Source organism: Ornithorhynchus anatinus, chromosome 14 (genome assembly GCF_004115215.2).
Source record: "Ornithorhynchus anatinus isolate Pmale09 chromosome 14, mOrnAna1.pri.v4, whole genome shotgun sequence".
Classification (NCBI taxonomy): domain Eukaryota; kingdom Metazoa; phylum Chordata; class Mammalia; order Monotremata; family Ornithorhynchidae; genus Ornithorhynchus; species Ornithorhynchus anatinus.
Window position 1 is genome coordinate 49,785,490 of NC_041741.1, and position 27,389 is coordinate 49,812,878.

General features: G+C 48.0%; 1 protein-coding gene across 3 annotated transcripts in view; it reads right to left on the reverse strand.

Annotated features, from left to right (window-relative positions):
• The window catches only part of TAFA5 (TAFA chemokine like family member 5), a 190,257-nt gene that overhangs the window by 44,059 nt on the left and 118,809 nt on the right, over window positions 1–27,389 (reverse strand). For 2 of the 3 annotated variants that reach the window (XM_029079525.2, XM_029079526.1), the window contains exon 2: window positions 23,017–23,166. In XM_029079525.2, the coding sequence (XP_028935358.1) occupies window positions 23,017–23,166 (150 nt within the window). Of the gene's footprint in view, window positions 1–1,749; window positions 1,928–23,016; window positions 23,167–27,389 lie in introns of those variants that run through there. The other variant, XM_039914104.1, reaches the window with a different exon arrangement.

The following is a 27,389-nucleotide window of genomic DNA, read 5'->3' on the forward strand; positions in this document are numbered from 1 at the left end:
CAAATACCATACTTCTTATTATTATATGTCATGTCATTTTTGATGCCTTCGAGTCATCTCCCCCCCGTAGCGACGCAATGGACCTGTTTCTCCCACAATGCCCCACCTCCATCTGCAATCTTTCTAGCAGCGCATCCGTACAGTTTTCTCGGTAAAAATACACCAGTAGTTTACCATTGCCTCCTTCCATTCGGTAAACTTCAGTCTCCAAACTTGACTCTCTCTCGTGCCGTTGCTGCCCAGTACGGGTGAGTTTTGACTAGTAGCAGATTGCCTTCCACTCACGAGCCATCGGCCACTCTAGGAATGGAACGGACAGGACTCTGCTCGACTCTCCCTCCCGTAGCCGAGACTGGCAGAGGACTGGAAACTTTCCTGGTGCCACCCTGAGAGGGGCCTGGCATATAGAAAACACTTTACAAGTACCATGGGTAAGGACTGTCTGTTTCGCCACCCTCTTCTTCACACCCTGATTAAATCAAGGACATATGATAATAATAATGATAATAATTACAGTATTTAAGTGTTTACATTGTGCCAGACCCTGAACTAAGCACTGGGGTGGTGCTCTGCACACAGTAAGCGCTCAATAAATACGATTGAATGAATGAAGGGGGTGGATACAAGCAAATCGGGTTGGACACAGTCCCGGTCCCATGTGGGGCTCACCGTCTCAATCCCCATTTTACGGATGAGGGAACTGAGGCACAGAGAAGCGAAGTGATTTGCCCGAGGCCACACAGCTGACAAATGGTGAAGCGGGGATTAGAACCCATGACCTTCTGACTCCCAGGCCCGTGCTCTAGCCACTACGCCACACTGCAGACTCTGCAGACACATCCATACCAAATATTCAAAGTCTATGTTCATATTCACTGCTACAGTTATGAAATGTGTAGTAGTCATGAAGGGTTTGAAAAGGGCCTGTCATATAATAATACTGATAATCACGATAGCATCAGTTAAGTGCTTACTATGAGGACAATCAATGAATCAAGCACTGCCATAGATGTCAGATGATCAGGTCAGACAAGGTCCCTTTTCCTAACAGGGCTCACCGTCTAAAGACGAATTTTCTCCTGGATGTGATACTGAGAAATCAGGACTAACCTGTGGGTCCAGTTAAAAAGTTACCTATAGGAGAGACGGACCTTGTGCTGAATGAGTTAAATTCATTAAGGCGAGTATATTCATGATTGGAAAGCAAGTAGGCTCAATTGAAGAGGTCAAGCTATTGGAGTTCATTCTGACAGAAAATGCAGTTGATGAAATGAAAAGGATTTGATCCTTAAACAACTTCCTCAAACAAATGAGTTATAGTCTGTGTTTACCCAACTCTTACAAAGCCTTTCTTTTCTGTTTGTGAAAGGGCTAGATGGGAGTCCTGGCTCCATTTACATACATTTTAGACTTTCATTTTCACTCGGAGAGGTAGGGAAACGGCATCTCCGTTGAACGTCTGCCACGATCCCATTTTAAAATACCTCCTCTAAACGATAACAGCTGTCAGATCTCTGCAGCGGTTCTTGACCTCCCTAAGATTCTCCGCCTTTAAACAGAGAGGCTGCAAACGCGTCGATGGGTCATTCGTTGGTTCGTCCCGTCGTATTTATCGAGCGCGTACCGTGGGCAAAGTACTTTACTAAGCGCTTGGGAGAGTAAAATATAACAGTAAAACTGACACTTTCCCTGCCTACCACAGGCTCACTTACAGTCTCTTGGATCTTCAGATTGTATACGTACAAAGGCATGGGAGCTTCCCTGAAGAGATGCATTTTAACAGTGGAAATCTGCGCCGTGATGTGACAGATTGCAATGAGCTTAGAGAATATTAAGACTGTGACTCCTTAAGTGGGTGGGGGCGGTGAGGCTTCCTTGCAAATGGGTCCTGGTTCTTTGTCAAAGACTTAATTCGCACCTCCAAAAGCTGTGGAGAATGGGGAGAAGCCAAATTAAAAAAAAAATGAACGTGGTGGTAAGAGTACAAGTGGTAAGAGAGGAAATCTATCATTCAATCGCAATTTTTGAGCCTTTAATATGTGCAGAGCACTGTACTAAGCTCTTGGGTGAGTAGATTACAAAACAGACATGTTTCCTCCCCAAAACGAACCGACAGTCTAGAGGGAATACTGTACTCTTCTGAGTTCTTAGTACAGTGCTCTGCACGCAATAAACTCTCATTGCATAAGATTGATTGACAGTCTAGGCAGGAGGGGGGAATAGGTATTTCATCCCCATTTTACAGAGGAGGTAACTGAGGCACAGAGAAGTGACTTGTCCAAGGTCTCACAGCAGACAAGTGGCGAAGTTGGAATTAGAACGCAGGTCCTCTGACTCCCGGTCCCAGGCTCTTTCCCATGCTGTGGGACCTTGGTCAAGTCACTTGACTTCTCTAAGCCTCAGTTCGCTCATCTGAAAAATGTGGATCCACTACCTGTTCTCCCTCCTACTTAGAGTGTAAGATTAATGTGGGATCTGATTATCTTGTATTCACCCCAGCACTTAGTACAATTCTTGGCACTTAGTAAGCACTTAAGACCATTATTATCATTATAATTATTATTACCATCGTTATTATTATTATCATTAGAGATGATTTGGAAACTCGAGGATCTGAGCTCACATTTGAAACCTCTCCTTCCCAGACTCCTGGAGTGTAGTTCCCCTGCCAAGTCGGTGTCTAAGTGAAAGTGAATTAAACGAACGGTGTGTTATAATTCAGTGCGAGGGCAACGGAGAGCATCAATATTCAAGGAAACGCGGTAGGATAAATAAACATCAGTAGGGTAGCACAAAACCACAGACCGAGAGGAGCTCTAATGCCAAAGACGTTGACTAATATGCAACAGCCACGTCAAAACCAATAAGCCGGAAGATACATCAAGATCGCAGCTCTGGCTATTCCGGGAAATGTAATTGTATTAACTGTTCTCTCCATTCGGTTCTCACTCTCTTCATTTCCAACACGTCTCTGTCACGCCACACAAAAGCCAGCTCCGACGTCGTTGAGCGATGCCCCGTGGATGAAGGGGGAAATGGCAGATAAGTCAGTCAATCATCGGGCTGTTGTAATTACACAAGGAAGTTGTCATCGATTATGACTGTGAGCCCCGTGTGGGACAGGGACTGTGTCCAACCTGATTTGCTCGTCTCCAACCCAGCGCTTAGGATGGTGCCCGGCTCATAGTAAACGTTTTACAGGTACCACGGTGATTATTATTGTCATCACTGATTAGGCAGTAAGGGAGGTCTCTCTTGACTCGAAGCTCCTTAAGGACAGGGAAAGTCCTCTAGACTCGCTGTGGGCAGGGAATGTGTCTCTTTGTTGTTCTACCGTACTCTCCCAAGTGCTTAGTACAGCGCTTTGAATACAGTAAGCTCTCGATAAATATGACTGAAGTGTCTACCGTCTCTGTTGTATTCTCCCAAGGGTTTAGTACAGTGCTCTGGGCAAAGGAAGCACTCAATAAATACCACTGATTGGTGGATTGATGTGCAGCACGGTCTAGAGGATACAGCCCAGGCTCACGCCGGCTCCGCCACTTTGTCGTTTGACACGATCCAGAAAATCTGTGTGTGGACCAGCCATAGAGATCCAGACTGGGTCCTTGAGATAGTGTGTTCAACCTTCCCGGTCTTAGAATCAGAGTCCAAAGATGGAAGAAGAGGAGGAAGAAAGAATGGGAGACAATATAAGATGGGGTTTCCAACAGTTATAAGGTTGGTATTTGTTAAGCGCTTACTATGTGCAGAGCACTGTTCTAAGCCCTGGGGGAGGTACAGGGTAATCAGATTGTCCCACGTGAGGCTCAGAGTTAATCCCCATTTTACAGATGAGGGAACTGAGGCACAGAGAAGTGAAGTGACTTGCCCGGAGGCACACAGCTGACAAGTGGCAGAGTCGGCATTCGAACCTATGACCTCTGACTCCCAAGCCCAAGCTCTTGCCACTGAGCCACGCTGGTTCATTCGTTTATTCACTCAACTGTATTTATTGAGCAACTTACTGTGTGCAGAGCACTGTACTAAGCACTTGGGACAGTACATTATAAGGATAGACACATTCCCTGCCCACAATGTGCTTACAGTCTGGGGGGCGGTGGGGGAGACACACATTAATTTAAATAAATAAATGACAGATTTGGACCTAAGTCCTGTGGGGCTGGGAGGGGGTAATGAATAAAGGGAACAAGTCAGGGTGACGCAGAAGAGAGAGAGAAGAGGAGGGCTAGTCAGGGAAGGCCTCTTGCCTGCATTAAGGCTTTGAAGGGGGAGAGAGCAATTGTCTGTCAGATTTGAGGAGGGAGGGCGTTCCAGGCCAGAGGTAAGGTGTGGGCAAGAGGTCAGCGACGAGACAGACGAGATCGAGGGACAGTGAGAAGATGAGCATTAGAGGAGCGGAGTGTGCGGGCTGAGTTGTAGTAGGAGAGTAGAGAAGTGAGGTTGGAGGCGGGAAGGAGATCGAGTGCTTTAAAGTCATTGGTGAGGAGTGTTTGTCGCGGAGGTGGGTGGGCAACCACTGGAATTTCTTGAGGTGTGGGGAAACACGGCCTGAACATTTTTGTGAAAAAATGACCCGGGCAGCAGAGTGAAGTATGGACTGGAATGGGGAGAGACAGGAGGCTGGGAGGTCACAGAAGAGGCTGATCCAGTAATTCAGACAGGATAGGAATGATTGGATTAATGTGATAGCTTTGTGATAGAGAGGAAAAGGTGGATTTTAGCAAGGTTGTGGAGGAGGAATCAACAGGATTTGGTGACGGATTGAAAACGTGGGTTGAATGACAGAGGGGAGTCAAGCATAATGCCGAGATTACAGGTTTGTGAGACAGGAAGGATGGTGGTGCCGTCTACAGTGATGGGAAAGTTAAGGGGAGGACAGGGTTTGGGTGGGAAGATAAGAAGTTTAGTTTTAGTCATATTAAGTCTGAGGTGATGGGAGGACATCCAAATACACATCGGATGCCCTGGTTACTGAAGAGAGATGGAATTTATGCTGTGCCACAATGCCAGGATGAAGAAATCTCCCAGGAGGGTCTATAAGGGCACTGACTCCGGGCTCACTGACCTTTCCAAGTTCCGGTTCCTTCCCAGGGTGTCTCCCTGGCAACCCTAGGTTCATTAAGACCAATTACGAGCCCTAATCTACTTCTGTATAATCCATAGGCTCGAAGGAAAAAAGATGAACAAAGAATATCATAAGTCAAGCAATAAAAGCTGCACAGAGAAAATTGCATTGAGCTCATATCCCAATTTTGCAAACTGAATTTCAGAGTTTTATGGGGGGTGGGGATCAGAGTTTTGCATTGCACTTTCCCAAATGTTCCGTAAAGTGCTCTGCAAAAATGAGGGGCTCAATCGATACTACTTTATTAAGCGCTTACCTTGCGCCAAACACTGTTCTAAGCACTGGGGTAGATACAAGGTAATGGTGTCAGACACACTCCCTGTCCCAAAAGGGGCTCACAGCCTTCATCCCCATTTTACAGATGAGGGAACTGAGACACAGGGAAATGAACTGAATCACCCAAAGTCACACAGCAGACACGCGGTGGGGCAGGTATTATTCATTCATTCAATAGTATTTATTGAGCGCTTACTATATGCAGAGCACTGTACTGAGCGCTTGGAATGAACAAGTCGGCAACAGATAGAGACGGTCCCTGCCCTTTGACGGGCTTAGGGTCTAACCGGGGGAGACGGACAGACGAGAACGATGGCAATAAATAGAGGCCCAGGCTCTAACCCCTAGACCACACTGCTCTCTGACACTCTGTGCCTGCCTACAACCACTGACAGCAACCTGCTCTCTCCATTCCTGCTCTGTCCATCCAGATCACTCCTCCTCCTCAATCAGGCGATTGTAGTTATTGAGCACTTACTGGGTGCAGAGCACTGTACTAAGCACTTGGGAGAGAACAGTACAGTGGAATGGGTAGAGCTCTCCGCCTCCTCCTCTTCCTCCTCCTCCTGCTCTCTGCCAGTTTATTTAGAAGACCTCATTGTGAGAGCAGAGTTACAGTGCTTGAGGCATGATTTTTGATTGATTAAAAACTCCTGCAGAACCATCTTAAGTTCTATGTGGGGGGGACAAGAGGGAGAGGCAGTCCGTGCCTTCATTAAGTAACTAATTAGACTCAGGCTAATGAACAATTGGACTCTTAATGACACTCTCATACTAAGGGAAAGGATGAGTATCAATGCTTTCCACCCTCTTCCCAAGACCATATTAGAATTGAGACCATCCAATCCATCAGTGGTATTTATTGAATGTTTACTGTGCAAAGCACTGTGTTGAACAGTTGAACAATAGAGTTCAAGCAGTCACTCATATCTGTGCGCGGAGCACTGCACTCATTGCTGGGGAGAGTACAACATAATAGCGTTGGTAGACGTGATCCCTGCCCACAGTGAGATTTGGAAGACAAGATCCCAGCCTACAAGGAGCTAACACAGTAGAGGGGGAGACAGAGAACAATCAAATAAATTATAGATGGGGGAAATGGCAGGCTGTGAAGATTTATCCATAATTGAAAGTCACATTGGCAATCCATTTTCTTCCAATCAGTAAGCTTTTACATTGCATTTTTTAATGGTACTTGTTAAGAGCTTACTATGTGCCAGGCACTTTAATAAGCACTGGAGTAGATACAAATAATCCCAAATGGGGCTCACAGTCTTCATCCCCATTATGCAGAGGAGGTAACTGGGGCCCAGAGAAGTGAAGTGACTTGCCCAAGGTCACACAGCGGACAAGTGGCAGAGTCTGGATTAGAACCCGGGTCCCTCCGACTCTCAGGTTTGTGCTCTATCCACTAGGCCACACTGCTTCACGGCAACTTCAGGAATTCTGTTATGTTTTATGGGACTCCAGGAATGAGAAATTCATAACCATGAGGTGAAATTCAAGAAAGGGCCTTGGTTCAGTCGGACAATCAGTAGTATTCATTGAGCACCTATGTGCAGAACACTGTACTGAGCAATAGGGAGAGTTAAGTGGAATTAGTAGGCATCCATTCATTCACTCGTATTTACTGAGGGCTCATCGTGTAGAGAGTACCGTACTAAGCACTTGGGAGGGTACAAAATAGCAATAAACAAACACATTCCCTGACCACACCGCGCTTTTGGACTAGAGCGGGACACAACATAATCAGGTTGGACACTGTCCAATCCCTGCCCTGTACTTTCCCAAGCATTTAGTAGAGTGCTCTGCACACAGTAAGCGCTCAATAAATACGATTGAATGAAATTCAGTCATTCAAATTCATTCAATCGTATTTATTGAGCGCTTACTGTGTGCAGAGCACTGTACTACGCGCTTGGAATGTACAGATCGGCAACAGATAGAGACAGTCCCTGACCTTTGACGGGCTTACGGTCTAATCGGGGGACAGTTTAGTGAGGAAAATCACAAAAATACATTTCTGGTGGGAGAAACTAGTGCAGTATGTAGGATCCGTTCATAAGAAGTCAGTCAACTTCTCTGAGCCTCAGTTATCTCATCTGAAAAATGGGGATTCTGACTGTGAGGTCCACGGGGCACAACCTGATTACCTTGCATCTACCCCAGCGCTTAGAATAGTGCTTGGCACATAGTAAGCGCTTAGCCAATACCATCATTAATTACAGAGGTGTGTGAGGAGTAGTGGTAATAGCAGCAGTAAGATCACTATGGGCAAGGAACATGTCTACCAAATATGTTGTCCTCTCCCAGGTGCTTAGTACAGTGTTCTGCGCACAGTAAGCGCTCAATAAATACCACTGATTGATAGTAGTAGCAGGAATAGTAGTAGTGAGGGTATTTATTGAGCACCATTCATGTCCTTACGGTGACATTTCCCCATCTCCAGTTGTTATTTTCTTTCCGGGGAGAAGTGACTGCTGACATTTCATCTTGCTGACTGCTCTTTATGGCAGCAGAGCGTACTTCCTCCTGTCTCCTGACAACATGTTTTCTGCCTTTTCCAACACGTCGGCACGGCCTAACCCATCCGGAGAACAGTGATAATGGTGATGGAATCGGTGAAGAACTTTCTACGTGCCCAGCGTTAGGATCGATACAAGATCAGACCCGACTGTCCCACTGGGCTCAGAGAGGAAAGAACAAAGAGGAGTCATCTCCATTTTACACGTGAGGAAACCGAGGCCCAGAGAAGTGAAGTGACTTGTTCGAGGTCACATGGTGCGTGAGTGGTGGAAGCGGAATTAGAACCCAAGTCCTCTGTCTCCCAAGCCTATGCTCTTTCTACTAAGCCCCCCGTCCTCTTCTCCTATTCCCTCTGTGTCACCCTGACTTGCTTCCTTAATTCATTCCTCCCCCCAGCACCTATGTCCATAACTGTGATGTATTTATTTTAATATCTGTCTCCCGCTCTGGACTGTGAGCTCGTTTGGGACAGGCAACGTGTCTGCTTATAGTTTTGTCGTACTCTCCCAAGCGCTTAGTACAGCGCTCTGCACACAGTAAGCTCTCAATAAATATAATTGAATGAATGAATGAATACTATGCCACACTGCTCTCGCCTGGATCCTGATTGCATATTCTGAATAATTTTATTCTGGGTCCAGAAGTGAGTTATAACTCACTGAGGATGAAGAGGAGGATTGCTTAAGGATTCCTTTATCTAATTCTTTTGGCAGTGCTTTGAAAACTCAGAAAATTGCTGGTTGAGTTTGAGAGAATCTGTTACATTTGGCTTTGAAAATCAGGGACTGGAATGTTGAGGGAAATGAAGAAGAAACTCCAAGTGAACAGAAAGTCCTTGAGACAGTAAAATATTCTGAGGGAAAAATATTTGTTACATAAGTTACTCTTTTCATGACAAGAAGCCCCAACTTTCGGTTTATTAGTTAGAAGTTCTGTAAACTATTAGAGAAGCCCCCTCATCCTCTTTGCCTCTAGGCAATCAGGCAATGCATCAATGGCATTTATTGGCATTTTAATTTTAATGGCATTTTTTAGGGAAGCAGCATGGACTAATGGATAGATCACAGGCCCGGTAGTAAGGAGGTCATGGGTTCTAATCCCAGCTCCACCACTTGTCTGCTCTGTGACCTTGGGACCAAGAACGGTGCCTGGCACATAGTAAGAGCTTGCTCCACCATAATTATTACTGAGCACTTATTGTTCAATCCCGACTCTGCCCCTTGTCAGCTGTGTGACTGTGGGCAAGTCACTTCACTTCTCTGTGCCTCAGTTCCCTCATCTGTAAAATGGGGATGAAGACTGTGTGCCTCACGTGGGACAACCTCATTCCCCCGTATCTACCCCAGCGCTTAGAACAGTGCTCTGCACGTAGTAAGCGCTTAACAAATACCAACATTATTATTATTATTACTGTGTACAAGAGAACTGCATTAAGCGCTTGGGAGAATACAATACACTAGAGTTGGTAGATATGATCCCTTCCCTCATGGAGCTTAAGCACAAACTATGCGCTAAGGGCTGCGATAGATAAAAGGTTACTAGATTGGACACAGTTCCTATCCCATGCAGGGCTCACAGTGTATCTCATCCCCATTTTACGGTTGAGAAAATGGAGGCACAGAGAAGTGAAGCACCTTTCCCGGGGTCCCACAGCAGGCAAGAGATAGAGCCAGGATTAGAACCTAGTTCCCTGACTCCCAGGCCCAGGCACTCTCCATTAGGCCACACTGCTAGATCATGAGGGAGAGAGAGAGAAAGAGGACGTTGTTTGGCTTGTACTTCAAAAGGAACTCAAAAAACATGAAATCTGCTTCTTTCAGAAACACGCTAAAATGGGGGATAAGTGATATCCTCACAACTGGTGGAGTTGAGGCTCGAGTTCAATTACAGAAATAAACATACAGACCTTAATCCGTAACTGTGACCGATAATTTGGTATAATGATCCCATTAAGAAAGCAGGAGACTGTTTTGGGTGAAAGGTGTTAATCAACAAGGAAAGGTTGAGCGGTACAGAATTTGAAACGAGGAAGCTCCATAGAAAAGAAAATGATCTGATCCCATTGCTAAATAAATACGCTGAATGAAAGCTACCTATTCTGCTCCTACTAAATTGGCCATAATAGGATATACTTCTGATGGTATTAAAGGGAGATCATTAGTTTCCGCATATCACCTAGCACCACGGGGAACAAAACAGTGGGTGAGTGTTTTCTAGAATTAGGCGAGAAAAGGAATCGGATCATTTTCCTTTGAACGAGAAGGCTCAGCATTTTGACGCTGAAATAAATTCACATAAATGCCATCTTAAACCATCACTACTGAATGGCCCTTCTCCTAACTGCGCTGATGGGGAATTCCAGCTTTTCTCCTCTACGTCCTTAACTATCCTTCCGGTATCCCACTGTGGGCTTCTTGCCCGTGAATTTCATCCACAGCCTTCCAGAAGTGACTGATAATTTTGGCCTCCACAATTAGCTGAAGGAAATAATTATCATCATCATCAACGTCAAAATGAGTTTGGAGCACTTGTTGGGTCTGGAGAACCGATCTGGGGTCATAGGAATAAAAAATAGGGGGGGGGGAAATGCATATCTCCTGCCTGCAAAGAGCTTGCAGTCTAATAGAGTAGAAGTACTGGAAGTATTCACAACACTTCTCTAATGCCAAACTACTCAATGTCCCTCCATCTCTATGTCACTGCTGACCGCTCGCCCACGTCCTGTCTCTGAGCTAGAATGCCCTCCCTCTTCATATCTGACTGAAAATTACTCACACCGCCATTTAAAGCCTATTGAAGGCCCATCTCCTCCGAGAGGCCTTCCCTGACTGAGCCCTCCTTTCCTCTTTTCCCACTCCCGACTGCGTCGCCCAGATTTGCTCCCTTTATTCATCCCTCCTCTCAGCCCCACAGCAATTATGTACATATCTTTAATCTATTTATTAAGGTCTGTCTCCCCCTCTAGACCCTGAGCTTATCGTGGGCAGGGAATGTGTCTACCCTCTCTGTTGTACTGCACTCTCCCAAGCGCTTAGTACATTGTTCCGCACATAGTAAGCGCTCAATAAATACTACTGAATGAATGAATGCAGTGCTCTACACACAGTCATCGCTCAGTAAATAGTATCAATTGATCGATTCATCAAGCGTTTACTGTTTGATGAGCACACAGTCCCTGTCCCACATTGGGCTCACAGTCTTAATCTCCGTTTTACGGACGAGAGAACCGAGGCCCAGAGAAGTAAGTGACTCTACCCAGGTCACGCAGCAGACAGATGGCAGAGCCAGGGTTAGAGTTCAGGTTCTCTGACTCTCAGGCCCGAGCTCTAACCACTAAGCTTCGCTGCTCCTGAGTCTTCCCGGCTGCCACTCTCCGCCGCCGTCATGGTTATAAACTGGACCGTTGGTTACGAAGACTTCAGAGTGCAGTAGTGGGGATCCAAACTGGAGCATAATGATAATGATGATGACTGGGGTAGTCGCTAGGCACGTACTATGGGCCAAGCACTGAGATCAGCGCTGCTAGATTGGCGATCATCAGGTCAGACACAGTCCCTGTCCCACATAAAGACTGTAAGCTCATTGTGGGCAGGGACGGTGTCTGTTCATTCTTATATTGTACTCACCCTCACGCTTAATACAGTGAACGGCATAGAGGAAGTGCTCAATAAATATGAGTGAATGAATGAAAGGGTTCACTGTATTAAAGGGAGGGAGAATATGTATTGAATCTCCATTATCCACGTGAGGAAACTGAGGGACAGAGAAGTGAAATGATGTGCCCAAGGTCATACAGTAGATGAGCCAGGAAGCCGGCATTAGAACCCAGGTCCTCTGACTCCCAGCCTGGGCTCTTTCTACGAGGCCACGCTGCTTCTCAGCATGTGCAAGGGAGAATCTGGTAAATGCTTGGTTTTTTTTGTTTCTTTCATTCTATTTCTCTTTCTTTTTTTCTTCTTTCCTTCCTTTCTTTTTTCTTCCTTCCTTCTTTCTCGTTTTCTTTCTATTAGTTGGGGCCCTACTGTGTGCAGAGCACTGCGCTGGACACCTATTCTGTGCTGAACATCGTACTGTGCACCTTCTGTGTACAGAGTACTATATTTGATAGCTGTGTACAGAGTTATACTGGGCATCTAGTCTGAGTTGAGCACTGCATTGGGCATCTACTCGGAGGAAAAGACTGTGTTGGACACCTACTGTGTACAAAAGCACTGGGTTTGGCAACTGGGAAACGCCATCGCACCATGACAATAAAGGAGGCAAATGGAGGAGGTCAGCCGTTCTTCCAGGTATTAAATCGTATTTATTGAGCACCTACTGTGTGCAAAGCAGTGTACTCATGACTTGGGAGAGTTCAGTAGAACTACAAATAGACACATTCCTGTCCGCAACAAGTTCACAGTCCAGAGGGGGAGACAGTCATTATTATAAATCAACAGATAAATAAATATTTATATAAATGAATAAATAAATAGGTATGTCTTGGTATACTCAGGGCATGCCTGTGGCCAACTACTTGCTGGATACATAACACCTTTCTGGATACAAAAAACCCTTTCTGGACGCAGACCACCTTGCTGGATACGCAACACCTCAGTGGAAACACAATTATCAATAATACCACGGTGCTCACCCTTATCAGCATCAACCCAACATCATTCTCATCATCACCACTCAAACCACCATCCCCTCAATCGTGACGATCACGGGCAAAGCTGTCGGTCGAAGAGGTGGCCTAGTGGAAAAGGAGCGGATCTGGGCTCCGTCACCGATCTACTCCATCTACGCCTCAGTTTCCTCAGCCACCAAATGGAGTTCCGATGCCTAGCCTCCCTCCCTCTTAGACTGTGAGCCCCCTGTGGGACAGGGACTGTGCCTAATCTGATTCTCTCGTCTCCACCCCAGCGCTTAGCATAGCGGAAGCTCTAAACACGTGCTATTTATCATTCTCATCACCATCCTGTTCATCAGATACCTGGAGAGAGGCACTAATTCAGGACATCCACTGGGCCCAGCTCTACTTTCAAATTGCTTCCCATTCAGATTTAGAGGTGTCCTGATGAAGATCACCAGAGAACAAAAACATACATTCATCAACCGAAACAGAAATCAATGTTACCGCACTTTAGAACCAGAGCTGATGATAAAAGGACTCACAGGCATGAAATGGTAGATGAAAAAACCCTCATAAAACACATAAAACACATGGAAAAAAAACGCCAAAGCCCCGGGATTCAATGGCTCCAACGTTTCTCGGTGAGCAAGGAAAGTCTTTGAAGATAGTTATACCTTATTTTCCCTGACACGTGTAGGACTATTGTTAATAGAACCCTTATAAGCTAGTAGTTATCTCTGCTTATATAGTCAGTCTGTCACTGCAATATAATGAAACCAGAGCTTCGCTGAAGAAAGATAGCGAGTCTCACTAATGGAAGTATTGTGACAACAGACAGATATCAACCTGCAGGTTTTTCAAATCCTGGGCCGATTTTCTAGCTGTCATCCGACGGCATTTAGACTCTCTGTAGTTCGAACGCACGGGAAAGATTTAGAAAACAGGCTTTGGGAATTAACAAGGACGATAGGATTCAGAACGTTTAGTTGCAGGAACGACAATAACAACAAAAAAATTTCCATTTTGGTTAAGCGGTGTTCTATCTCCTCCGCCCGCCAAATAGCAGAAGCCGCAGGAAATAATTCGCTAATTTGGGCTGCTCGTTTCGACAGAACCGGTGCTTAGAAAACACACCCAGCCCGGTGTTTTCAGCAAGGGTGTGTCGGGTTTCTATATGCCTGCGGAATCTAATGCGATACCTGCCCGCTAAGGGATTGACAGCTGAAACAAGCCCGTTTCATTTATTGTCAGAAATCTGCTCGAGATTGCTTGGATGGGATTTGGAAGTTCAGTGCGAATTTGTGAAGAGATAAACATCTTTCAATAAGATCGACTGAGTTATGCGTTCATGTCATTTTATTAGCAGAAGGCAGGGGGAGGAGAGAGAGAGAATAGGAAAAAAACACATTTTCCGTCGCTGGAAACCATGTCTTAATTTTAAATAAGATAGTAATTAGTAATGCAGATCAGCTGGCAACTGGAGAGCATGTAGTGTCATTTTGCAGAATTTTATATTTTAAGTGATTTAATTTCTTTTTACTTATTCAATTCTACTCATTAAAATTGTTTTTCGATTTATGTTGTTGGCCGCCTGACCATTTTAAGAAAGCATTCGATTTACTGTTTCCTCATCCGTAAAATGGGGATTAAGACTGTGAGCCCTATGTGAGACAGGGGCTGAATCCAATCTCCTTAACTTGTATCTATGCCAGCGCTTCGTACAGTGCCTGGTACATAGTAAGCGCTTAACATATATCATTAAAAAAGAGGATTTTTCTCCCATTTCTCCCATTACTCCCTAAGCCTCCTACTCCAGATTCCCTCATCTGACTCCTGCCTCACACCTTTCCACCTGCCTGGAACTCTCTTCCACTGCTCACGAGGATAATTTTTTTTTAAATGGTACTTGTTAATCACTTACTATGTGTCAAGCACTATTCAGCGTGGCTCAGTGGAAAGAGCCTGGGCCTCGGAGTCAGAGGTCATGGGTTCGACTCCCGGCTCTGCCACTTGTCAGCTGGGTGACCGTGGGCAAGTCACTTCACTTCTCTGGGCCTCGGTTCCCTCATCTGTAAAATGGGGATTAACTATGAGCCTCACGTGGGACAACCTGATGACCCTGTATCTCCCCCAGCGCTTAGAACAGTGCTCTGCACATAGTAAGCGCTTAACAAATACCAACATTATTGTTATTCTAATAGATACAAGTTACTCAGGTTAGACAGACTCCCTGTCCCACATGAGGCTCACAGTCTTATTCGGAGCGAGGAGGATTGAATCCCCATTTTCCAGATGAGGCAACTGTTTATAAATATTGATTTATTTATCCTGTTAATGATGTGCATATATATCTTGATGATGTTGTTTTGTTCTGTTTTGCTTTGCTGTCTCCCCCATTTAGACTGTGAGCCCGTTACTGGGCAGGGATGGTCTCTATCTGTTGCCGAATTGTCCATTCGAAGCGCTTAGTCCAGTGCTCTGCACCTAGTAAGCGCTTAATAAATACTATTGAATGAATGAATGAAGCAACTTGCCCAAGGTCACACAGCAGGTACGTGGCAGAGCTGAAATGAGACCTCAGGTCCTCTGGCTGTAGGAAGGGAATGTGTTTACTGGCCTATTGTACTCTCCCCAGTGCTTAGTACAGCACTTAGGATGAGAAGCAGTGTGGTCTAGTGGATAGAGCACGGGCCTGGGAGTCAGAAGGACCTGGGTTCTAATCCCAGCTCTGCCAAATGGCTGCTGCATGACCCCGAACAAGTCACTTTGCTTTTCTGTGCCTCAGTTCCCTCTGCTGTAAAATGGGGATTAAGACTGTGAGCCCTGTGTGGGACGGTGAATGTGTCCAATATAATTAACTCACATCCACCCCAGCGCTTATAACAGTGGTCGGCACCTAGTAAGTGCGGAATACCATAATTATTATCACTCTTATTACAGTGTTCTGAGCATAGTAAGCACTCACTAAACACGACTGACTGACTCTGCCTCCCAAAAGCCCGGGCTCTTTCCACTAGGCCGCACTGCTTCCCCGGCGCGCCTGGCGGAATCGTCCTCCTCGAATCGTCAGACGGGCCGTGTTTAACGGTTCCCATCCCTCTGAGCTCCTCATTTGGTTATGCAACAACTTGGCGGACAGAGTTAGAGACGGCTGTTTCCTCAGCTTCCATCAGCCAGATTTTCCCCCGCCCCCCAGTCCCCTCCCAAAACGAAAGCGTTGAGTTCTTCCTCCCGCAGCTCTCGCTGACACTGCTGCCAGCTGGCTCCATTTGGGGATTTGCGGCAGTGTCTGTGGCCGATCGACCTGCAGTAAGTAGGCGCAAGAGTGGAAATAGTCATACCGACTCGTGGGGTAAAGCCAACCACCCCAGGTGTCCCTCCTGCCCAGGGTCTCGATGGCTCAGCCCTCTTGTCCCAGTGCTCCGATGCTCCCTCCAACGATGCCTCTACTCGGTTCATGTTCATTCGCTCACATTTATCGAGCACTTACTGCGTACAAAGCACTGTACTCAGCGCTTGGGAGAGGACAATAGAACAATAAACGGATACACTCCCTGCCCACCACAAGCTAAGCAGCACGGTGCAGTGGATAGAGCCCGGCCCCAGGAGTCAGGGGGTTATAGGTTCTAATCCGGGCTCCACCACTTGTGTTCTGGGTGACCTTGGGCAAATCACTTTGCTTCTCTGTGCCTCAGCTACCTCATCTGTACGGGGACGGAGACTGTGAGCCCCAAGTGGGAGAGGGAGTGTGTCCAACTCACTTTCTCTCCCCCTTCTTTGTCTTTCTCCCTTCCCCCTACTCTTTCCTCCTTCCTCCTACTCTTTTCTCTTTCTCCCCCTTTTTTCACTCCTTATCCTTTGCTCCTCCCTTCCCCTACTCCTTCTCCTTCTCCTCCTCTGCTTCTCCCCATCTCACCCTCTCTCCTCACCTCCTTCTCTCTCCCCTCTCTCCCTAACCATCCCCTTCTCTCTCTCCATTTTCCCTTTCTCCCCACTTTCTCTCCCCTTCCTCCTTCTCTCTTCCCATCTTCTCTCTCCCCCTTCTCCCCTCACTTCCTTTCTCTCTCCCCACCTTCTCTTTCCCCATTTCTCCTTTCCTGGGTTCCCTATCTCCTTCCCCCCTTGAGGAGAGTAAGTGTCCTCTTCCCTTCTTACCCTATCTCACTCTTTTCTTTCCTTCTCTTCTCTCCATCTCTCTCCCTCCCCTTCTCAGTCACCCCTTTCACCACCTCCTCTATCCTTCCCCCTTCTCTCTCCTCCTTTTCTCCCCCTCCCATCTTAATTCACACTTCCCCCCTTTTCCAGGCTTAGGTAGCAGAAACTCAACCAAAACCAGTAAAGGAGCCAGGTCAGAAAGAAAGTGGAAAATTCCCAACCGAATGATGGGAGAAACAGAGCCTAGGGCACTAAAAGAGTGCTTCTGGATTTGTTCATTTGCATATAGCTCCTCTCGGAAAAGGGTCATGTTTTCATTCCAGTTTCCAGAAATTAATCCCGGGCCACAGTCCACCTCGCCTAGGGCTCGAAACAGCCTGTTTCCAGGTGAGTGACACAGGACTCAATTAGGAATCGGCCAATCTCTCCCGGGACAGAGTCTTCTGGAGCTATTGAGCAGTGGAGAATGGACAGTCATCAATCTCCTGTCTCAAGAACCTCACTCTAGTGATGGATCAGGATCAATCATTGTTTATGAAGTAATTACCCTGTGCAGAGCCCTGGACTAAGCACTTGGGAAAGTATTCATTCATTTATTCATATTTACTGAGCGCTTAATCACTGTTCTAGGTGCTGGGGAGAGTACAATATAACAGTAAACAGACACATTCCCTGCCCACAGCAGCTGTGTGATCTTGGGCGAGTCACTTCGCTTCTCTCTTGGCTCAGTGGAAAGAGCCCGGGCTTGGGAGTCAGCGGTCATGGGTTCGAATCCCGGCTCTGCCACTTGGCAGCCGTGTGACCGTGGGCAAGTCACTTCACTTCTCTGTGCCTCAGTTCCCTCATCTGTAAAATGGGGTTTAAACCCCACTGTGAGCCTCACGTAGGACAACCTGATGACCCTGTATCTACCCCAGCGCTCAGAACAGTGCTCTGCACACAGTAAGCGCTTAACAAATACCAACATGATTATTACAATCTAGCGGGCAGCGTGGCTCAGTGGAAAGAACCTGGGCTTGGGAGTCAGAGGTCGTGAGTTCTAATCCCGGCTCCGCCACTTGCCAGATGTGTGACTTTGGGCAAGTCACTTAACTTCTCTGGGCTTCAGTTACTTCATCTATAAAATGGGGATGAAGACTGTGAGCCCCACGTGGGACAACCTGATCAGCTTACATCCCCCCAGCGCTTAGAACAGTGATTTACACATAGTAAGCGCTTAATAAATATCACCATTAGAGGGGAAGACAGTCAATATAAATGGAATATATATGATCCCTGCCCTCAAGGAGCTTACGGTCTACTCTTTTTTCATTCAATCACATTTATGGAGCACTTACTGTGTGCAAAGCACCATACTAAGTGCTTGGGAATGTGTAGTATAGCAATAAAGAGAGATAATCCCTGTCCACAACAAGCTGACAGTCTACTGTGTGCAGAGCATTGTGCTGAGTGCTTGGGAGAATCCAGTAGAGTTATTAGACATGATCCCTCCTCTCAAGGAGCTTATTGTCTCCTGTGCTCAGAGCACTGTACTGAACACTGTAGACCTCTGGGCATTTGAGATTCACGGCACTTCCAACCCCACAGCACTTGTGTACGTATCTTTACATGATATATTATAAATTATTTATTCATATTAACGTCCATCTCCCCCTCTAGACTGTAAACCCCTTACGGGCAGGAAAAGTGTCTGCTAATTTTGTTGTACTGTACTCTCCCAAGCGCTTAGTTTAGTGCTCTGCACGTAATAAGCATTCAAGAAATACCATTGATTGATGGGTAAATGATCCCTGCCCTCAAGGAGCTTAAAGCTACGGGGGGGGGGGGGGGGGGGGGGGGGGGGGGGAGACGGACATTAAAATAAATTACAGGTAGGAGAAGCAAGCGATTGTGTGAACGACTAGATAATTAGTCCCATTTTGCAGAGTAGGGGACTGCGGCTGTCTAATTAGAGAGCAAGGCCCTGGGAATCAGAAGGACATGGGTTCTAATTCTGGCACTGTCAACTAGAAGTGCAGCATTTCAGAGAAACCTTCTGCATACGACCCCAAGCCCCCCAATTCCACCGGTCCCCAAATGAGACACAGAGCAGTTGAGAAGCAGCATACCTAGTGATTACAGCCCGTGTCTGGGAGTCAGAAGAACCTGGGTTCTAATCCTGGCTCTGCCACTTATCTCCTACTGGACCTCAGGGAAGTCACTTCATTTCTCTGGCCTCAGCTATCACAACTGTAAAAGGGGGATTAAAACTATGAACCCCCTGTGGGACGGGGACTGTTGCCAATCTGATGAGAAGCGGCGTGGCTCAGTGGAAAGAGCCCGGGCTTGGGAGTCGGAGGTCATGGGTTCGAATCCAGGCTCCACCACTTGCCAGCTGTGTGACTTTGGGCAAGTCACTTAACTTCTCTGGGCCTCAGTTCTCTCATCTGTAAAATGGGGATTAAAACTGTGAGCCCCACCTGGGACGACCTCATCACCTTGTATCCCCCAGCGCTTAGAAGAGTGCTCTGCACATAGTAAGCGCTTAACAAATACCACTATTTATTTTATTTATTCCCCGGTGCTTAGTTCAATGTCTGGCACATAGCATGCATTCAACAAATACTACAATTGTTATTACTAACAGTTACCTCCAAAATCACTACGCAGGCTCAGTGATGATTCGATCAACCGCAACCTAGACAGATGCTCGTCCCGAAGACCCAGCTGGAATTGCAACTCACCCGGGGAGGAGTCTATCGTTTTCAATCTCCAGAAATCAGGGAAACCCAGGTGCCCAGAGAGGGGCAGAGACCGTACCCCCCAACCCTACCCGAAGCCCTCTGATTGTGTTCTATCAACCTGGACACCCAGCACAGAGCTTAGACACCTTGGTATATTCCATATATTCCTTAATTGTCCTCAATGTGGCCTAGTGAATTTAGCACAGGCCTGGGAGTCAGAAGGATGCGGGTTCTAATCCCGGCTCCTCTACTTCTCTGTTGTGTGAACTAGGACAAGTCACTTCACTTCTCTGGGCCTCGGTTTCCTCGACTGGAAAATGGGGTTAAGAGTGTGAGCCCCATGTGGGACAGGGACTGTATCCGACCTGATTAATCCGTATCCCAGAGCTTAGAACAGTGCTCGGCACATAGCAAGTGCTTAACAAGTGCCAAGTTAATTATTATTATTATCATGATGAGGACGATGATTCCCTGGGCCTCGGTTACCTCATCTGTAAAACGGGGATTAAGTCTGTGAGCCCCATGTGGGACAGGGACTCTGTCCAACCTGATTATCCTAGCTATATCCTAGCCTTTAATACACAGTATTAGCTACACAGTAAGTGCTTAACAAATATCATGATGATAATAAGAAGAATGGTAAATGTTTAACAAATGCCATACTTATTATTATAGGTATTATCATTCTCATGATGCAACTGAGGGGAAACAAGAAGGTCTAATAATAAAGTCTAATCCCCCGATTAGACTGTAAACCCATCAAAGGGCAGGGGCCGTCTCTATCTGTTACCGATTTGTACATTCCAAGCGCTTAGTACGGTGCTCTGCACATAGTAAGCGCTCAATAAGTACTACTGAATGAATGAATAAGAAGAATTAGAATTATGGTATTTGTTAAACCCTTACTCTATGTCAAGCACAGTTCTAAGTGCTGGGGTAGATACGAGGTAATCATGTCGGACACGAAGCTCACAGTCTGAATAGGAAGGAGAACTGGGACTGACTCTCCATTTTACACATGTGGAAACTAAAGGCACAGAGAGGTGAAGTGACTCGCCCAAGGTCACACAGCAGGTAAGTGGCAGAGCTAGGATGAGAACCCAGGTCCCCCGACTCTGAGGCCCAGGCTCTTCCTACTAGGTGACGCTGCTTGCCTGAGAGAAGTGAAGTGACTTGTCCAGGGTCACACAGCAGGCAAAGTGGTGGAGGAAGAATTAAAACCCAGGTCCTTCGACTCCCAGGCCCTGGCTCTTTCCACTTGGCCACGTTGCTTCCCTGATGAGCTGAAATCAACTTCCCAGAAGCAGCGTGGCTCAGTGGAAAGAGCCCGGGCTTCGGAGTCAGAGGTCATGGGTTCGAATCCCGACTCTGCCACTTGGCAGCTATGTGACTGTGGGCAAGTCACTTCACTTCTCTGGGCCTCGGTTCCCTCATCTGGAAAATGGGGATTAACTGTGAGCCTCACGTGGGACAACCTGATTATCCTGTATCTACCCCAGCGCTTAGAACAGTGCTCTGCACATAGTAAGCGCTTAACAAATACCAACATTTTTTTTTTCTCCCAGAGAATTTTCTGTCCTGGTGTGGACTCCCTGCCCGCCCCCCCCCCCCCCGGGTGAAGACCCCCAATTCCCTGCACCCTGAAAAACACCATCCCAGGACCCTCCGTTTTCATCAACCCTCGCCTGGCGAACCCACTCCGGAAGCTATCAAGAAAAATACATTACAGCTCGTAATTGAATATACTCCGAAGAATGAAGACATAATTACTATTTTTCCCCTAAGGTAAGGAACATGAATCCCTGTGTTTCTGATTCGACACCGACAACCACGGCTCTGAAAATAAAACCCTCTTCTGAGAATAAAAACCCCAGGTTAATGAGCCCTTTTTAGAGTGGAGCCAGCCCGCCTTCTCTCCCTCCTTTCCCCGTCTTGGCAAACCCATCCCGAAGCATCCCGAGGGGGCTGGGGGTTGTGAGGAAGAGTCTCGAGACCCATGGGGAGTAACGGGGGGGGGCGGGGGGGAGGCTGGATGAGGCAGTGACCCTTCTCCCCATTTTGCCGAGGAGGGGACTGAGGCTGTTCCAGACTTCTAATTATAGAGCAAGGCCCTGAGAATCGGAAGGACCTGGGTTCCAATTCCGGCACTATCACCTGTCTGCTGTGTGACCTTGGGCGACTCACTTCACTTCTCTGGGCCCCAGTCCCCTCGTCTGTAAAATGGGGACTGAGACTATGAGCCCCATAAGGGACGGGGACTGTGTCCAACCTACACACGGTAAGGGCTCAACAAATATGACTGATTGATTAAGTGACTTGCCCAAGGTCACACAGCAGACAAGTGGCAGGGCCAGAATTAGAACCCAGGTCCTTCTGATCTAGCCACTAGGCAGTGCCGCTTCCTGCAGACTTTGGGCCGGTCCCCACACTCCTCCGGGCCTCAGTTTCCTAGGAGATCGGAAACCTAGACTCTGAGTCCCGGGTGGGACAGAGATCTGACCACATAAATAAACTGTGGCATTTGTTAAGCGCCTACTATGTGCAAAGCACTGTTCAAAGTGCTGGGGGATACAAGGTGTCCCACGTGGGGCTCACAGTTCTAAACCCCATTTTACAGTTGAGGTCACTGAGGCACAGAGAAGTGAAGTGACTTGCCCCAAGTCACACAGCTGGCAAGTGGCGGAGCCGGGATTAGAACCCACCACCTCTGACTCCCAAGCCCGGGCTCTTTCCGCTGAGCCACGCTGCTTGACTATCCTGTATTTACCACACTTCCTGGCACCTAGGAAGACTTTAATAAACACCGCCACTCTTTTTAAGCCCCCTTCACCTCAGCGTGATAGCTATACAATCATCCGCATCCAGCGCGCCCAGAATTCCATCAGGCCCTCGTTTGAATGATGCCAATATCTGGAACGTGTCAAGGCTCAGACCTCCCATCTCTGACCTCCCTTGTCCTCATCCAGCCCGCTGAGGTCTGACGAGGCCGGTTCTCTCCTGGACACCGAGGTCCTTCGAGGTGGAGCGACTTGCCCCACCGCCACACGACTGCTCTGGTGGCACTCCTGTCCTGGATTCCGTCCACGGCGCCTAGCGCTGAGGTCACGTCCACGTCGGATAAGCCGTTTCTCCAACGGGAGCGGCTACGAGGCCCGACGACCCACCGCCGCCCACCTGCCCCGGCCGGACTCCGATCCTCATGTCCTCCGTCCAGGACACGCTCCCGCACGGCCCCCGCCCCTCCTTCCGTCGCCTCGAAGGCCGAAGCGCACAGACGCAGGGACCCGTAGACTCCTCTGAGGGAGGAACGATGCCGGCGACCGAAAGGGCCACAGAGATGGGCAAATCCTTTCCCAGGTGGAAGAACTCCTCCGGGGGGACGGGGGCAGGGGGAGGTTCAATGCCAGGCCGCTCGAACTCCGAGGGGGGAAAAGGTGCCAACTGGGCTTCACAGGCAGGCTGCCTGAACAATGAGGGGGGAAAAGGTGCCAAGAGGGGTTCACAGCCAGGCCACCAAACGTTGAGGGGGAAAGGCACACCAACCGTGAAAGGGGGAGAGGGAAAAAGAGGTGGGGGACGGCTCGTCCTCTTACCGTCCACGCAGGCCGGCCTGGCTCTCGTGGTCCCTGCGATCTGTCCCTTCTTACAGGCGCAGCGGGCCGTCTGGCGGGCGATGGTTCTCCGGGGCTGGCTGCTGTCTCGGTCCAGAGTCACGATCTCGCACGTCCCGGCTGCCAGCTGGCCTGGAGGGGGGGAAGCAGCCAGACAAAGAGACACAGATCAACGAGGGTCCGCACAAGACGACATTCCCCGGCCTCCCCGTGGTGGTCACCCCCTGGGAGCGATGCACGGCACTAAGAGCTCGGGAAAGGGAGACGGCGGGGGGAGGCAGTCTCCCTGCCTTCAAGAAGCTTCCATTCTAATGGAGTAGACACACACATATTTACACGAGGCAACACCCCCGATGGAATTGGAGAACTCCCAAATCAGGCTCCCATTCAAAAGGACCATCCATCAATCCATCAGGGGTATTTAGTGAGGGTCCATTTCGTGCGCAACTCTGTCCTAAGCACTTGGGGGAGAATGGTAGAATTAATAGATGTGATCCCTGCCCTCATGGAGCTTACAGTCTACCGTGCTCGGAGTACTGTATTGAGCACTTGGAAGAGTACAATAGAGTGAGTAGACAGGATCCCTACCTCTATGAGCCGGTATAGGCCACGCTAAAGATGTTATAGTCCACCATGCCAACGATTTTAGTGCACTTCGAGACTGTGAAATACCCAGATTGAGAATGTAAGTATGCATTTGAGCAATTAATGGTATTCATTTTTGACTAGGGGCCACCCAACCTGATTTCCATGGCAACAGGACTCTGAGATGAACCCTGTGATGGCTACCTACCTGGACCACCCCATCACTGTTAGGAAATGGATCAGTTATATTTATTGAGCGTTTACTGCGTGCATACCACTGTACTAAGAGTACAATTATAACAACGTAACAGACCCATTCCCTGCCCACAACGAGCTTACAGTCTAGAGGGGGAGACAGATCAAGACAAATTACAGACATGTCCATAAGTGAAGCGGTGTCATCTAGCTGATAGTGCACTGGCCTAGGAGTCAGAAGGTCTGGGTTCTAATCCCGGCTCCGCCACGTATGAACTTGGCAAGTCACTTCCCTTCTCTGTGCCTCAGTCACCTCATCTGTAAAATGGGGATGAAGAGGGTGAGGCCCTTTTGGGAAAAGGACTGTTTCCAACCTGATTTGCTTGTATCTACCCCAGCGCTTAGAACAGTTTTTAGCATATAAGGAAGCGCTTAACACATACCATATATGCTGTGGGGCTGAGAGGAGGGGGAGAATAAAGGGAGCAAGTCAGGGCGATGCCGAAGGGAGGCTTAGTCCCCAGAGTGAAACCCGACACAGCTGTGGTGCTTTGGGGAGACCACCAGATGAAGGCTCCCTTCAGATCTGTGTCGGGACCCTTCGGGACCTTCGTTCCCAGCTAATCGAACCAGACCCCCAAAATTCCCGAGGTACGACAATGAACTCCTGGGTCTGGCAGGATGCTGATTGTCTTCGTTTTGCTTTTAGCTATTAGAACAAGACTGAAATCACTGTTTTGCATTCCACTTTCGAGCACTTCCCCCTCCCCCCTGAAGATGTCAGAAAGGGAAGTCTTGTTTTTTCCCCTCAACGCTGAAAAACAAAATGTTCCCTGTGTATTCTGTGACTAATTTGCATCATTTTCCAGCAGGAAGGATGGAGCTGTCCACTGTGTGAGACAAACACGGCCTCAAGCATTGTATTAGCCACTTGGGAGCATAAGGTATGAGTTGATAGTCACAATCCCCGCCCTCAAGGGGCTTCCAGTCTACTGTGTGTGTGTAGAGCACTGTACTGAGAGCTTGGAAGAGTACAATAGAATTAGGAGACAGGACCCCTGCCCTCAAAGAACTTACAGTCTACTGTGTGCAGAGCACTGTGCTGAACACGTGGGAGAGCACAATAAAGCCAATAAACCCGATCCCTACCGTCGAAGAGCTTTTAGACGAACAGGTGGCAGACAGAAGAATGAATTGCTCGGGATGAAATAGCAGAAAAAATAATTGAATAGACAATTGTAAATAAATGCCGTGGCTGGAATGTCTTTAAAATCCAGCAAGGCGTTAGGTTGACACGATTTAGGAATGTGGTGGCTTAATCGGGGATGACTACCCGGAGGAGGTAGGTTTTTAGAGGTGGGAGGGCTTTGCGGATGAGGAGATCTGGGATTGGAGGTGGGAATTCCAGGCTGGGGGCCTCAAATCCAGCCACTGAGGGGCTGTGGTCGATCGAGGCTCCAGGCTGTGGTATTTTAGATCTGGGCCCTTCCGCCCCAACACCGCACGCGTCCAGAATGAAGCTCGCCTCCCTCCCCCCAACATTGGCAAAAAGATCAGCAAACCACCCTCTTCCCCACCTCTTCTCGCCGATTTCCCGCCGCTCCCCAACCTGCACATTCCACTCCTCCAACACCGACCTACTGACTGTACCTCGATCTCTTCTATCCTGTTGCCACCATCCTCTCGCTCACATCCTGCCTCTGGCCTGGGATGCCCTTCCTCTTCACATCTGACAGACGATCACTCTCCCCCACTTCATAGCCATATTGGAAAGCACATCTCCTCCAAGAGGCCTTCAAGAGGGTTTCCTCTTCTCCCACCCGCTTCTGTGTCATCTCTGCATTTGGATTTCCAGAGACAGAGTGTGTGTGTGTGTCTGTCTCTCCCTCTACCATGGGTGTGAGAGCGAATGTGTTTGAGAAAGAGGGTGTGTATGCGCGTGTGACTGGGCGAGAGACTGTGAGCGAGCGAGGGAATGTGAGCATGTCTCTCTCACCCAAGGACCACGTGTGTGAGACAGTGTGTATGAGAATGTGTTTGAGAGAAAAGAAATGTTGAGAGAGAATGTGAATGTGAGAGAACGTATAAGAGAATGTGAGAGTGAGGAAGAGAATTATTATTATTATGGTATTTGTTAAGCGCTTATTATGTGCCAAGCATCGTTCTAAGCACGGGGATAGATATGAGGTGATCAGGTTGTCCCACGTGGGGCTCACAGTCTTTATCCCCATTTTCCAGATGAGGTAACTGAGGCCCAGAGAAGTTAAGTGACTTGCCCACGGTCACGTGAGTGTGAGAGAAAGAATGGGCGTGAGAATGTGTGAGAGAATGTGAGAACGTGTGTGAAAGAGAATGTATGAAAGTATGTCAGTGTGAGAGAGAGAATGTGAGTGAGGGAGAATGTAAGTGTGAAAGAAAATATGAGTATGAGAGAATGTGAATGTGAGTGAGAGAGAGAATGATAATAATAATGTTGGTATTTGTTAAGCGCTTACTAGGTGCAGAGCACTGTTCTAAGCGCTGGGGGAGATACCGGGTCATCAGGTCGTCCCCCGTGAGGCTCACAGTTAATCCCCATTTTCCAGATGAGGGAACTGAGGCACAGAGAAGTTAGGTGACTTGCCCACAGTCACCCGGCTGCCAAGTGGCAGGGCTGGGATTCGAACCCCTGACCTCTGACTCCCAGGCCCGGGCTCTTTCCACTGAGCCACGCTGCTTCCCATGTGAGTGTGAGAATGTGAGTGTGAGAGAATTCATTCATTCAATAGTATTCATTGAGCGCTTGTGAGTGAGAGAGAATGTGCGTGTCCGAGTGAGTGAATATGAATGGGAGAGAGACAATGGGAGTGAGAACGTGCGTCTCTCTCACCTCGGGATCGCATGTGTGAGAGAATATGAGTGTGTAGAGAAAGTGTGTGAGGATGCGTTCGACGAAGTGTTGTGTGTGTGTGTTTGTCAATGGAGTTCCCGTCAGAGGAGCGGATGGGAAGCAGCGTGGCTCAGTGGAAAGAGCCCGGGCTTGGGAGTCGGGGGTCACGAGTTCGAAACCCGGCTCTGCCACTTGTCAGCTGGGTGACTGTGACTGTGGGCAAGTCACTTCACTTCTCTGGGCCTCAGTTATCTCATCTGTAAAATGGGGATGAAGACTGTGAGCCCCACGTGGGACGACCTGATTACCCTGTATCTACCCAGCGCTCAGAACGGTGCTCTGCACATAGTAAGCGCTTAACAAATACCAACATTATCATTATTATGGCAGACAGACAGGTTTCTGTCACCTCCTGCCTTGGGTCTGTCCTCCCCAACTAACTGCAGCTGACATTCCTAATCAGGGAGGACTTGGGTTTCCCGTCTTAAAACACCCTGAAACACGACAGCATTCCCTGCTACCACCAGTTGGACCTGGGGAGAGACCTGGTTTCCGGGCCCGGCTCAGCCAGCCGCCGTCCCGCTGTGTGACCTCGGCAAAGTGCCTTACCTTCTCTGGGCCAGTGTTCAGTGGGGATTGTAACAGGCGCCTCTCCCTAGCCGCCAGCTGGCGTGGAGGGACAAAATGAGATAAGGGCTTCGAAAAC